The 15,060-nt window shown below is 47.9% G+C and overlaps 1 protein-coding gene across 1 annotated transcript in view; it reads right to left on the minus strand.

The window, feature by feature from the left end:
- Positions 1-15,060, minus strand: part of PLXNA4 (plexin A4) — a 590,122-nt gene that overhangs the window by 14,344 nt on the left and 560,718 nt on the right. The window contains exons 29-30 of the mRNA XM_053407170.1: positions 14,362-14,531; positions 9,487-9,699 (exon numbers count right to left, since the gene is read on the minus strand). Coding sequence (XP_053263145.1) covers positions 9,487-9,699; positions 14,362-14,531 — 383 coding nt within the window. The remainder of the gene's footprint in view (positions 1-9,486; positions 9,700-14,361; positions 14,532-15,060) is intronic.

A 15,060-nucleotide genomic window follows, 5' to 3' on the forward strand; every position in this document is an offset into this window, starting at 1 on the left:
AGATAAATCCTTGCCCCTTCTTTTCTGGCCCATCACAATCTGTTCATGCATCTCATCTCACATATACTTTTCCTTCAAAGCATTTTTCAACATTTTTTTCTTCTGGTAAGACATAGACAATTGCTTTCTTGTTTTTGCTTACATTGTATTTTTCAAAGTTATTTGCAGTTGCGTTTTGACATTATTGTTACAGCTGTAAATCACTGCCCAGAAAGTAGCAGGCACATTTTTTATTATAAATAAAATTTTAAAATCTTATATCTTATATTGCACAAACTCTAATCTTGAAGAATGAAACAAAGAAATATGCCACCTCATATTAAGTCAGGACATTGGTCCAGTTTACTCAATATTATCTACATCAGGTAGATGTGGGACACGGGTGGCGCTGTGGTCTAAACCACTGAGCCTCTTGGGCTTGCCGATCAGAAGGTCGGCAGTTCGAATCCCCGCGACGGGGTGAGCTCCCATTGCTTGGTCCTGCTCCTGCCAACCTAGCAGTTCGAAAGCATGTCAAAGTGTAAGTAGATAAATAGGTACCGCTCTGGCGTGAAGGTAAACGGCGTTTCCGTGCGCTGCTCTGGTTCACCAGAAGCGGCTTAGTCCTGCTGGCCACATGACCCAGAAGCTGTACGCCGGCTCTCTTGGCCAATAAAGCGAGAAGAGCGCCACAACCCCAGAGTCAGTCACGACTGGACCTAATGGTCAGGGGTCCCTTTACCTTACACCTGTAATTAAGTATTTTTTAAAATCAATGTTGTGATTGTAGGTAACGCAGCTGACATCATTTGCAATTAGGTCCTCGGTGTGTACATGGAACTGGGCACAAGCGATGACATCACCTCCATTTCCCAGGCTTGTGGTGCCTCTCTGTGTGTCCAAAAAAAAAATGAGTGACAGCTTAACGTTCTGGCTTCACTCTCCCTTCCTTGCATACCTTCCTTCCACGCTGTTCCTTGTTGCATGGAAATGCTTTATTGCTTGTGACAAATGCAATTAAGCTGCACTGATCAAGTTCTAAGTAGTGTTGGGGATTTGGCAGCCTGGAGAGGAACCAAAGCTCAGCCACGGCCCCTTCTCTCTCAGCTCCGCCACCACTGCATGTTAACAAGCTGGTCCCTCTTGGAAGATCTGCTCCTCCCTAGGGCCCTGGGGTAGCTCGTCAAACGCTGCCAAAGTCACAGGATTTGCTAACTCCAAAGAGGAGGCTTTGACACCAAAGAGGGCTTCAAAAGGAGAGGAAGAAGAAAAGGGTCCAGTCCGGTGGCTCCAGGGCTAATTTGCGCTGTCCTTCTCTGAAACCAAAGAGCCGAGGTCAGCCTTGGATCTTGGCTCTGATCTCACTTCAGAGACAGAGGAAGGGACCTCAAGCGCCAAGAGACGCGATGAATAAAAGATGGCTGTAGGTATCCTTGACCTCCGTAGAATGTCTGCAGTTACAAAGTTGTGTCTGGGGTGGCACAAAAGTTTAGCATGTGGGCAATCAGCTCCCATGTCCCTTAAGAGGCCTAAGTTTTATATTATCCCATACAAACTTGCCCTTGGAAGGGAGGGCCTTAACTTAATGGGAGGGCATCCAAACCCTGAGCATTGAAAGAATGCTGTCTGAAACCTTCAAGAGCCACAGTCAGTATGGACAGCACTAAGTTACATGGACCAATGGTCTGAGCTGGTATAAGATAGCTTCCTATTGTTCACTGGCATCCATCTGTCTTGGGAGACAATGGAGGAATACACCTTGAGGGGCGGTCAAACTGTTGGAGAGTTATAGCACCTGCTGTGCCTGTAGAGACCAATATGGAAGAGACATGTTTCGTTACAGCAGGGGCAGACGGAGGTGTCCGGTTTTGCTGCTGCACATGCACCATGGCATTTCTTCTCTCTGCGGTCCTGCCAGTGGTTATTCCTCCTTATTCCACTACTGTGGATGCACGACTTGACTGCCTGTCTCCAGGCACTGCAGTCATCTGCAAGGGATTCCTGTTTGTGGGCTTCCCAGAGGTATCTGTTTGGCCCCTCTGAGAACAGGATATTGGACAAGATGGGGCACTTCATACATTCTTAATATCTTTTTTTAAAAGGGCAGGTGGCACATTCCCACGTCAAATGCAGCCCTCTTGCTCTTGGTCATCAGGACTCTACCCAAGCCAAACCCAGTGTGCTGGGCCGGGGGTAACCCGTCCAGGACCGAACCAGAATCTGGAGGTTCCGCTAGGAGTCAGTCCGGCAGGGCCAAAGAAGGACACGAGGCAGGAAACCAGGCAAGGACAGGTACAGGATCTCAGGCAGGAACTAGCATACAGCAATGTTGCTCCCGAAACCTGGGGCGGGGTCCGACAGCCTTTTATCTTTTTCGGGGTAGCAGCCGATCCTGATCCCCCGGCGACTCACCTCCCTGTTTTGCCTGAAGGTGAGCACTCCTCCTGCAAGTACGTACTCAGGTCTTTCCTTCTCTCTGCAGCTCGGGAGACATCGGTGGGTTACTAGACCCAGAGGCCCCCTCAGCCTCTCCTGACCCAACTGGTAGTGGAGCAGCTGTAAGTGATGGCCCAGCTGGAGGCAATGAGGTAATCCCCACATCTGGAGCCAGGGCAGGCTCAGGCCCCTGACTTGGCCCAGCTGGTGTTTGTTGCAGGGGAACCTGTGCAGACTGGGGCTCTGCAGAATCAGGCTAGACTTTGTTCAGATGATGCCTGAGGCAAAGGATCTGGTGCAGACTGAGACTCCTCTGGTTTTGAGTCCGAGTCCCAGGCCATCACACTCTGTTTGTCACAGGCCACCCTCCCCACTGGCCCCAATCCTTTCCTTCAAGCGCTTTGCCTGGTCAAAATGTATCCTTGAATTGTGGTAATGGCTCCACCCATCATTGGCATGTCGGTCCACCTCCAGAAGGTTGCCCATGGAGGGAATTGTGCTGCAAAAAAGGTCCCATCCTGTTTTAGCGCCTGTTTGCTAACTATTTCCAGAGGAGAAATCTCAAACCAGTAAGACTTGGGCAACTGCATGCCACTCTCCCCACTGCGGGAATGCCATTATTGTTTTGTATGGAACAGTAGCGACGTCTTCAGGCGCAAGGAGAGCCCGGGCGATTTCAAACGTCTCCTCTCCGCAGACGCTGAAGAATATCGCCCTCTTCTTGGCGTCTTCTTCGTCGGTGACCCCTTTGGCTTCTAGGAGGAAGGTGAAACGGGAGGCGTACGCTTCCCAGTCTCCAGATGCTGGGTTGAATGGCGAGAAGCTGTTGTCGGTTGCCATTCTGAGTTCCTTGTGTCCCGGAGCTGAAGCCTGGATACACGGTGCGAGGCAGCGGTGCGGCAGGTGGCGGTGCTGCGGTGCTGTGTGTGGCAGTCAGCTCAGCGGGATCCCATCCTCGTCGCCAGTGAAATATATTCAGAGTCGCAAAGTGATTTCATGCTCTTTATTCAGCTCATAGTGGTGAGGAGGAATGAATGAATGTCCCCTCAAAGTACCTGCTTTATATACATTATTTACACAATGGGCTGCACATGATTGGCTAATTTCGGAATTCTACTGTAAGCCAATCAGATTGTGGATTCACTTCTATCTGGAGCATGATTGGGTAGTTCCTGCCAACCAATCATACTGCTGCATTGTTCTAGGACCAATCAGACTGCTGCATTCTGAATCCTATTGTTCTAGGACCAATCAGACTGCTGCCTTTTGGATCCTATTGTTCTAGGACCAATCAGACTGCTGCCTTTTGGATCCTATTCAACTCAGTACATAACAGGGAAGAAAGCAAGGGGTGGGCCATACTCATCATCATCATCATCATCATCATCAACTTTTATTGCACTAGCCATAGGCCATGGCATCATTCAGAAAAATAACAAAAGGAAGGGAGGAAGACCTTTAATTGCCTACAGACAGCCATCAAATCTTAAACAACTTCTCACCCACAATAATACAACAACCAGACTTAAAATGGACACTGGTACCAGAGCCTGCAATAAATCCAGATGCCAACTTTTACATACACCCAGACAACACCATCACTGGCCCCAACAACATCAAACATACCATCTCAGGACTATTTAATTGCTCATCTTCTAACATTGTGTATGCCATCAAATGCCAACAATGCCTTCAGCTCTCTGTATTGAACAAACAGGCCAAACCCTACACCAAAGGATAAATGGACATAAATCTGGATATCAGACAGAGAAACCAGGAGGAGAACACTTCATTCTCCCAGGACATTCTATACAAGATCTCAAAGTAGCTGTCTTATTACAAAAGAATTTCGGAAATAGACTGGAAAGAGAAGTTGCTGAATTGCAACTTATTACCAAACTTAAAACCATGGAGAGACCTGGTCTGAATAGAGACATTGGATTCTTATCTCATTATACAAGATAAAGCTATTTTTAGCCATCTCACCCCTTGCTTTTTCCTGTAAGACCAATTGCAGTCGTTAACAGTAGTCAACATGTTTACCAAACCTATCAGCCAATCACCCATTCCCACCACCCTTCTGAGTAATACCCCTCCCCATCCTCTCACTATATATAAGGGTCTGGTGACTTCTGTTTCAGTGTATCTGAAGAAGTGTGTTAGTTGGTCTCTAAGGTGCTACTGGAAGGATTTTGCCCCAAAGAACAAGAGCTTTCAGTCACGGATCCAGAGATGAAAGGTTGTAGCCAGTGCTAGTCCTTCTCAGACTAGACCCATTGAGGTTGTGGGACATGACTAACTTTGGTACATCCAGAGTCTGCTCTGAGTAGAACTTGGCTGAATACAAACCAAAAGAGTCAAATCAGGGGGAGGAAGCTCAAGACCCCCCAAGCTGCTATATCTAGCTCACAGGACTCTCTTCGCACTCCTCATTGGAGACCACATAACACCGGTCTTGAAAGACCTACACTGGCTCCCAGTACGTTTCCGAGTGCAATTCAAAGTGTTGGTGCTGACCTTTAAAGCCCTAAACAGCCTCCGCCCAGTATACCTGAAGGAGCATCTCCACCTCCTTCGTTCTGCCCGGACATTGAGGTCCAGCGCTGAGGGCCTTCTGGTGGTTCCCTCACTGCGAGAAGCCAAGTTACAGGGAACCAGGCAGAGGGCCTTCTCGGTAGTGGCACCCACCCTGTGGAACGCCCTCCCACCAGATGTCAAAGAGAAAAATAACTTCATTGCATCCCTTCCCTGTTTATTTTGCCTGGATCAAACCCTGATAAATGCCTCTTGCTCATTTGGATCGAGCAGGCTGTGTGTGAATGTATGTAGAAAGTGGTCAACTGTACAGAGGCGAGTTGACAAACTGGAACGTGACAAACTGGCACAAACAAACGTGACCCCACTGACAAACTGGAACGTGTCCAGAGGAGGGCAACCAAAATGGTCAAAGGCCTAGAAACGATGCCTTATGAGGAACAGCTAAGGGAGCTGGGCATGTTTAGCCTGGAGAAGAGGAGGTTAAGGGGTGATATGATAGCCATGTTCAAATATATAAAAGGATGTCACATAGAGGAGGGAGAAAGGTTGTTTTCTGCTGCTCCAGAGAAGCGGACACAGAGCAATGGATCCAAACTACAAGAAAGAAGATTCCACCTAAACATTAGGAAGAACTTCCTGACAGTAAGAGCTGTTCGACAGTGGAATTTGCTGCCAAGGAGTGTGGTGGAGTCTCCTTCTTTGGAGGTCTTTAAGCAGAGGCTTGACAACCATATGTCAGGAGTGCTCTGATGGTGTTTCCTGCTTGGCAGGGGGTTGGACTCGATGGCCCTTGTGGTCTCTTCCAATTCTATGATTCTTTGATTCTTTGATTCTTTGAGTTTTGCATTAATTCCTCCACCCCCTTTGCCTCTGGCCTCACCTGCCACTGGTCTGCAGCTCAGAAGTTTGCCCCAAAGGGAACACAGGGAACCTGAAAAAGGTCCCCCATGTCTGATTTAAATAAGCACAGCAAAGCAACCATATGACCTACTTATGGCTTTCTTTGCCATGCTGAAGGGAATGTGCCTGAAGTTTCATCCCAGAATATAGAACTAGAGAAATACTTAAGATTTGTTGCTGCTGCTGCTGAGCATTCCTATCCCGTTAGAATGCACTTTACATTTCGCTGCAGTTTTTCAAAAGAAAAATGCAAGCCTATTAGGCTCCACCGGCCTCTTTTGTCCCTGATTTTGCTGGCACAACCACTGCCCGAGGGGGGAGGCCCTCACAGGTTAAGTAGCAGGAGCTGCATGGCTACCTTTGTCCATTACAATACAAATTCTCTCTCTCCTGTGTGCAGAAAGTGCTGCCTGCTCCTTTCCTGGGCGCAGGCAAACTCATTTGCCGGTGGGAGGAGGCCCAAGGCAGCTAAAGACTTCCATGTTGTAGTCAATATTAAAGGCAATTCTTCTCAGCCCAGCAGCCCCGCTGGGTTCCGATTTGACCAGATAATTATTTTTAGGAGCGGCCGGAGACCTCGATTTCTGCAAAGGCAGTTTCTTAGCAACCAAGGGGCCTCTCTGGAGCTACCTTGCTTAATTATGGCCTAGTTTTCATACTGCACCCAAGTTTTTCTTCTTAAGTACTAGAGGGAAACAAGCATAGGGAAAGAGGCAGAAGTGGTTCACAGCTGAGTTTGCAAACTCAGGCTAAATTCACCTGAACAAAGGCAAACAGCATTTGTTACTTCTGCAGGGGTTACCTAGAACCGAAAGTATGTCACAGATTTTTTTGTCGTTTCACAAGAGCAAATAATTGTCCTTAACAAACCTATCCAAGATACTTTTGATGGTGAGGGGGGTTTTTTTGGTGGGGAGGGGTCTATGTTTTGCTAGGGAAATCCTTGTCCTCCCCTCCCTTTGGAAACTTGGATTTGATATCCCGCTTTATCACTACCTGAAGGAGTCTCAAAGCGGCTAACATTCTCCTTTCCCTTCCTCCCCCACAACAAACACTCTGTGAGGTGAGTGGGGCTGAGAGACTTCAGAGAAGTGTGACTGGCAGCTGCATGTGGAGGAGCGGGGAAGCGAACCCAGTTCACCACATTACGAATCTATCGCTCTTAACCACTACACCACACATACAAGAATTAACAAGCAGTTTATATTTTATAGTCTTTTGGATTCAGTCATCTGGTTGCAAGCAAAAATCGGCATCTCTCCACATTTAGAGTTGGCTACTCTAAACCCCCCCCCTTCCGTCTCCAGCAACATCCTGGGCGCCAACGGGAAGTTCCGCCTCCTCTCTGCATTCTATGTTCTCTAATACGGACCGACCTCCTAGTTCTTGGGGAGGGAGGGTTCCCCACACTCTCTAATGACATCTCTGCTGGCTGTTCCCTCCCTTCTCTTTCGCTTTCCATTATCTCATAACTAGGCAACTCCTGTCAAAGCTGCTCAGTGTCTGGGTTGCTCTCTACTCCTGAGACCGCTGGGAACGGGGGGGGGGGGAGAGAATCTCTCCCCTCCTCTTCAAAGAGGAGCTGATCTGCCTGAGAATGCATTCCTCAATCCTCTGATTCAGACCATTCCCTGACATAGCTTTTCCTCATCATGGAGTCGGTCCAGCCCCAGGATCACTTTGGTTGAGGAGACTAACCTGGCCCTCACCTCCTGTGCTGGGAGCCCTGGCAGGAGGGCCTGAGTGTCCCTTAGCCCCTTCCTTCCATTTCTGAAGCAAAGCTGGTGGCAGAAGTGAGGCGAAGGTGACAGATGCCCATTGCTCTTCCCTCTCCTTAAGCACAGGGCACCATTGCATCTGCTAAGAGCGGGAGCTGTGAGCTAGGAAATCCTTCATTCAATTCCACCTAATCTCAGGCATGAACCCACTAGATGGACTTAAGTACCCTCTCAGGCTTAGCCCTTCCTCCACAGCATGGGGGATAATAAATGATACCAGCCTGTAACATTTGGGGCTGTTGCAAGGATTACCGAGATAACTTATCTGGAGCACACCAAAGACTCAAAAGTATTATTACTGCCCAATGAAATTGTACAATGCTATTATAGCGTTCTGCTCTGCCCCACAAATTTGCTGTGGGGAAGTGCCAGCTGATATGTACATATGCTCTATCCACTACTTCTGATATATAAGGGGAGGGCTTTGCTGAAAGGGGAGCAAGGCGAAACTCTCGGCTGACAGCAACAGATCACTTTCCCTTCCTGTGATTTCCTGTGATTGGGACTGCTGTACTCAACAGTCCTCTCCTCTATGAATCTGTCTAATCCTCTTTTAAAGCCGTCTAGGTTGGTGGCCGTCACTCCAGAGTGTCATACCTTCCAACATTTTCACCCCCAAAATCAAAATGTCCGGAGGGGCATGTCTGGCGATCGATGGCAGGGTCACACCAGAGCTCTGGCACAACCCTGCTGACTCGCTCCAGAGTGAGCAACTTTTGGTCTGGTCTTCTTGGTCTGGACCAAAAAGTGGGGCATTCTGGGATCCAAACAGAAGCCAGAATTGGCTTCTGTGATCCGGGATGTCCCGCTTAAAACGGGACACCTGCAGGGTATGTAGCTTAACTATGTGTAGCATGAAGAAGACCCTGCAATTGCTGGCGATGTAAGGAAAAACCAGGTACCCTGTATCACATGTGGTGGCAGTGTAAGGAAATTGAGACATTCTGGGAGGAGATTCGCTCAGAGTTGGAAAAAATGTTAAAAGTTCCCTTTAAAAAACACACCAGAAGCCTTCCTTTTGGGAATTACATCTTGGATATTCCCAAAAAGGCAAAAGGAATTTTTTTATATATATGCCATGGTGGCTGCGAGAATTCTTATAGCAGCAAATTGGAAGAGTGATAAAGCACCCTTAAGGAAAGAATGAATTTCAAAATTAGTGGAATATGCGGAATTAGATAGCCTGTCTGAAAACATAAGGAACAACTCAAAACAAGCATTTATTTCAAAATGGGAAGCCTTTAAAATATACTTGAAAAATAATTATCCAAGTTTAAATTCTGTCGTAGCATTTGAGTAACTTTAGTAGCAGTTCTAAGTTCGCAGTGAGAGATAAGATAGTTTAATCGTATTTAAATTTTGATCAAATGTATTGTGTAATGACAGTAAACTAATGAAGATTATCTGAAGTAAGGCGTGGACGGGAAGTTGGGTCCATAGTAATAAGACCATTTTCAGTTTGTCATTTTGTGTTTAACATTGTGCTTAGGATTTTTCCTTTTTGATGTGGATGTTGTTGTTGATGAGGTTGTTGTTGTTGTTGTTATTGTCTGTAAATTTATAACATTACCATCAACTGGGGCAACCCAGTCAGGTGGGCAGGGTACAAACAAAGAAAGAAACAATTGTCATGTCCTTCAGAAACCATCTTAGCCAATGATCAACATCACATCTGACCTCACTGAATTCCAAAAATTAATTTATGCAGAAACATACATTCTTCTAACTTAACCTATTACTAACCCCTTACATTGCAGGGGTTGGACTAGATGACCCTGGGGTCCCTTCCAGCTCTACAATTCTATGACTCTGGACAGCGCTGAGTTCTAGTGTTGCAAGAAAGGGTGGCACATACCTTTCCACCCAGTTCTTGTAGCTGGGGATATCCTTGGCGTAGAGGAGCTTATTCGAGGGGGAATCCTTGCCCAAACGGTGCTCTGAGGTCGAACAGGAGTCCATGAAGGTTTGTGCTACCACCGAGAGGCAAGCGTCGGTGATGCTGTTCTTGTGGATGTCAAAGACAAACTGCGGGTTCTTGATCATGTTCACCCAAAACCTTAGCGGCAAGCTTCAGGGAAGAAAGAGGGAGGGAAGGAAGGAAGGAAGAAGAATTTGCTTACTTCCAGCTGTATAGGTTCACCTTGTAAAACACTTTCAAGTGTTAACAAAAAGTCTTCAGCCAACAGAATTGCAACCTTTTGCTTTAATTAGATATGCAAACTTCTTGCAAAGAACTGTTGCCACTTAAACTGCTGGCAGGAAGTCTGAATCCCTTCAGAGGATAGAGGTATCTAATCTCCTTATTCTCTGACTTGAAGCTTATTATCCACAATTCCTCTTGCCCTGATGTTCCCCACTTGTTCCCAAGAGTTTTCCTTGGGGAAGGAGTGGGGCAAGGGGAAAACTGCTCAGATCCATGCCCAGAAAGCCCAGGTCAAGAGGAAAACCACATGGACCCATGCTTTCTAGAATGGGACAAGTGAAAGTGTAGAGGAGCCTTATGTTAATCTAGCAGAACCACAATTGAAAGCCTCATGACGACCTCCTTCACTTGCATTGTGACCTCATTCACTTGCAAGAATGGCCTGTCAGTTCTGCTGGTGCTCTGGAAGGTTATATCATTGCTCCCGCTCTGAAAGAGAGTCCCGGAGCTGTGCTACTACACCGCTGCTCCCAGCTTAGGCAGAACCATACATTACAAGTGCAAGTCATGGGGTTGCCAGTCTCATGTTGTCCTCTTAAGGCAAACACATGGGGAGATTTGTAGGGAGAGAAACTACAAATGGGAGGGACAATGGAGGAGTGAGGGGTGGATTTGCAGCCCTGAAGTGGCCTCTCCAGGGTAGAAGCCTGGGCAGTGTGTATGGAGGTCCTGGGCTGCTCAGACAACGAGACCCTGCTCTCAGCCTTGCTGATGCGGTCCAAAGGAAAACAAAGGGATATGTTTGGCACCAAGGTAAAGCGAGCCCTGACCATTAGGTCTAGTCATGACCGACTCTGGGGTTGCGGTGATCATCTCACTTTATTGGCTGAGGGAGCTGGCGTACAGCTTCCGGGTCATGTGGCCAGCATGACTAAGCCGCTTCTGGCGAACCAGAGCAGCACACAGAAACGCCGTTTACCTTCCCGCCAGAGAAGTACCTATTTATCTACTTGCACTTTGACGTGCTTTCGAACTGCTAGGTTGGCAGGAGCAGGGACCGAGCAACGGGAGCTCACCCCGTCACGGGGATTCGAACTGCCAACCTTCTGATTGGCAAGTCCTAGGCTCTGTGGTTTAACCCACAGGGCCACCTGCGTCCCATTGGCACCAACCTGATGGATATTAATGGTGGGCTGTTAAATAGAGTCTCCTTGGCTGGTCTGAAAGATGCTCCTTCACAAGCCATTCAAGGCTTTGAAGATGATCAACACCAGCATTTTTAGTTAGCCCAGAAAACGGACTGTCAGATAGTGAAATTCTTTAAGAGGTATCATGCCCAGATTTCACCATTCTGGTATTCTCCAAATGCCCTGGACCACAATTCCCATCAGTTCCAATTAGCCTTAACTGGTCCAAGGTGCTCTGTGGCATGGAAGCCACTTGTGCACGACTGGCAGAGTGCACCAGTGAGCTGACATGGGGAATACTGCATGAGTAAATTGAAAATTGCAATACAACATCAACCCTGCTGTGTGGGAATCCTTGCAAATGACCACAGTGTCTGGAGACAGGCAGTCAGGTCATGCATCCATAGCAGTGATCAGAGAAGATATGACCTCTGGACGGAGCACAGAAAGAAGAACTGGGCGCTTTCATCTGCCCCAGCTGCAAGAAAACATGTTTCTCCTGTAGGGATCTCTGCAGTCATAGCCAGTGCTCTAACTCTATAATGGCTTGACTTTACCCTCCAATGGTGCACACTTCCAACAGAAGCCAGCTAGGACATCTTTTGGATGAACAGTTGCCTGCCAGACTTCACACCTACAGAACATTTTGTTGCAAGTTCTTAGCTGTGCAGCAAGCAAGCAAGGATAAAAATGCATTGAAAGCCCATATTTTGAGGAAGAACGTTTAGAAATGTGCATTTAGATGCGCATTCAAATGCTAAAACAGCTCGTTGTCTGGCTGTAATGGGATAATCCCCATGTATGCAGCCCTGAGCTGCCATGAAACGAGATGCTGATGATAATTATATCAGAGTAATATTGAATTACATAACAAGAACAATGGCGCTGCTCCTTTGCCAGCCTTGTAGTCAGTGCACCCCATTTGAAGCTAAACAGGGATGGTGACTGCTTCAAAATTTATTCCTGTTCCGAACCTGTCCAGCTACCTTCAAAGGACCCACGTCCTCCATATGTAAGATCCATGAACTGCCAGATAACACAATTCTTTCCCTAACAAAATCCTGGCTATTTCTGTCGATTGCACTTGAATCCCGACTTATTACCGAATCTTCCTTGAGTCGAGGGACTTCTCCCAGCATCTGGTAGCAGAAGATATGTAGAGCAGTAGCTTGGAAGAATGAAGCCAAGGGAAGCCAACTTGGAATCATTTGAATCTGACTGAGAAGAGATCATTTTTTCCCTTGTTTCTCAAGCTGCCCCCCCCCTTCTACCCACCTTCTTCTCTCCGCCCCCCCGCCCCCCTTAAATAAACCTCCTGCTCATTTAGTCTGAGTGGCTTCAATCAGACTTAGATTAGTGCCACAGATGATGTTAATAATATGCTAATGTTTCATTAGCAGAAAGCTTCTTTGGCTGCCTGGAGTTTCTCTTGTTTATTTATTTATTTTTGTGTTTGCAATGCCGACAGCCTGCCAGTCAGCATGGAGGAGATGCTTCAGAGCACCTCTGGTTCACAAGCCTGCATCTTAAGACATGCCAGTGTCTTTTGGATTGTTGAAAGAGAAGGTTGCGACACTTCCTAGCAGACTGGCACAGTGAGAAAGGGAGCCTCCCTCTCCGCTGATCTTTGCATGTGGCTCCTGTTCCATGGAAAGCCACTTTCGCCCTACAGAGGAGGTGGGGTTGCGGGCTTCACGGCCCCCATGCGATTGGGGGGATTCCCGGCCGTGTCACACCCTGGCCAGCCAATCAGCTGGCTCTGGGGGCGTGGCCTGTCCTACTTAAGGCAGGTCGCGGCCGGGGCTCTCCCTCTTTGCCGCCTGCCAGCTGTTCTGGTTTTTCCCGCCCTATAAGGTTTTTGTTCCTTGACCTTGCTATGGACCTTGGTTGGTCGCTGTTGAAGGGCCTGGTAGGAATTTTTCCACTTGGCAAATCGGCACCAGCCACTTGGTTTTCGCCTACCTGGTAGCAAATCGTCACAATTTTCTTGGTATTGGCCTGAGGGAATTGGTATTGCTCTGTAGGAAGAGGGGAGGTAGCGCCATCACCTGCCCTGAATATTGAAGGATTCCAGGGGAGGTGGCCCTGTCTGAAGCCTGGGGAGGTGAGGGCCTAAGGCACGCCCCCTAGCGGGGACCCCGAGAGAGTTCCTAGTTGATGTGCATCAGCTGGACTCCCCCTACTGGTGGTTAACCCTTCCTGGACTTCAAGTAGATGGGCTGAAGTTGGATATAGTTGGTTAGGACCAATGCCTAAGCCAATACCGCTCATCATCTGTAACCAATAAAGTTGTGGTCTTATTTAGCCCATTAACCTTAATAATTGTGTCATTATTTCCACGGGGGGGGGGGGGGGGAACTCGCCACGCAATATAGCAGCAGCCTAGAGCTGGGGTCCCCAAAGAGGCAGCTGTGGGCTCCATCAGACACTCTTCTTGGTGCTAACCAAGTCCCCTTGCACATCACATTTAAAAAACAACAACTGAGGGGGTTTCTTGGGTGGCATTCAACCAACTTGTTCTTTAGGGAGGCAGTGGGGCACGTATATGGAGTGGTGGGGAAGTCTTGTGTCCAGATCAAGGGAAGTGATAGTACCATTCTATTCTGCCTCGGTCAGACCCCACCTGAAAACAGTGTGTCCAGTTCTGGGTGCCACAATTTAAGAAGGATATCGACAAGCTGGAAGGTGTGCAGAGGAGGGCAACCAAGATGAGCAAGGGTCTGGAAACCGAGCCTGATGAGGAACGGTTGAAGGAGTTGGGGATGTTTAGCCTGGAGAAAAGGAGACTGAGTAGAGACAGAGTAGCCATCTTCTGATATCTCAAGGACTGTCACATGGAAGAGGGAACAAGCTTGTTTTCTCCTTTTCTGGAGGGTAAGACATGAACCAGTGGATTCAAGTTACAGGAAAGGAGATTCTGACTAAACATTAGGAAGAGCTTTTTGATGGTAAGAACTGTTCAACAGTGGAACGGACGGCTCTCCTTCATTGGAAGAAGAAGAAGAAGAGGAGGAGGAAGAGGAGGAGGAGGAGGAGAAGTTTGGATTTGATATCCCGCTTTATCACTACCCAAAGGAGTCTCAAAGCAGCTCACATTCTCCTTTCCCTTCCTCCCCCACAACAAACACTCTGTGAGGTGAGTGAGGCTGAGAGACTTCAGAGAAGTGTGACTGGCCCAAGGTCACCCAGCAGCTGCATGTGGAGGAGCGGGGAAAGCGAACCCGGTTCACCAGATTACGAGTCCATTGCTCTTAACCACTACACCACACTGGCTCTTTGGGGCAGAGGTTGGATGGCCAGCTGTTAGAGATGATTTAGCTCTGACCACTGCATTGCAGGGGGTTGGAATAGACGGCCATTGGGGTCCATCCCTATGGTTCTACGAAGATGTTGCACTCACCAGTTGCTTTTCCAAGTGTGCCGCACGTGAGGATCGTGGATGTTGTGCTTGTCTGCCTGCTCATCCAAGAAGTCGAACATGTATTTGATGGCCAGGGGCAGGGCACTCCCACGATGCGCTGTGCTGAAGATGGTCTCAAAGAGGTCATCCACAAACTTCTGTAAAGTGCCCTGGTAGGAGGAGAGCAAAAGGAGGAAGAAGAAGAGTAGAAGAAGAGTTTGGATTTGATAATCTCGCTTTATCACTACCCGAATGAGTCTCAAAGCGGCTAACATTCTCCTTTCCCTTCCTCCCCCACAACAAACACTCTGTGAGGTGAGTGAGGCTGAGAGACTTCAGAGAAGTGTGACTAGCCCAAGGTCACCCAGCAGCTGCATGTGGAGGAGCGGGGAAGCGAACCCGGTTCACCAGATTACGAGTCCACCGCTCTTAACCACTACACCACACTGGCTCTCAGTGTGGTGTTGCGGGTGGTAAGCAGGCCCATCACTGGAGGACAAAAGGCTTCTAAACCAATGTGTGAATAGGCTAGATCTATGACATCACTTCTAATGTCACAAAGTGTTCTCACTCCGGAATGCACAACTGCCAGAGTTGTCGGATTTTTCGTTGTGCAGCATTCCAGCCTGTGGAACTGATTCTTGCTACATGCTTCCCAAACCACTGAAATGATCTAGGAAGATAAGAGTTGTAGAGTTG

Source organism: Podarcis raffonei, chromosome 10 (assembly GCF_027172205.1).
Source record: "Podarcis raffonei isolate rPodRaf1 chromosome 10, rPodRaf1.pri, whole genome shotgun sequence".
NCBI classification, from domain to species: Eukaryota; Metazoa; Chordata; class Lepidosauria; order Squamata; family Lacertidae; genus Podarcis; species Podarcis raffonei.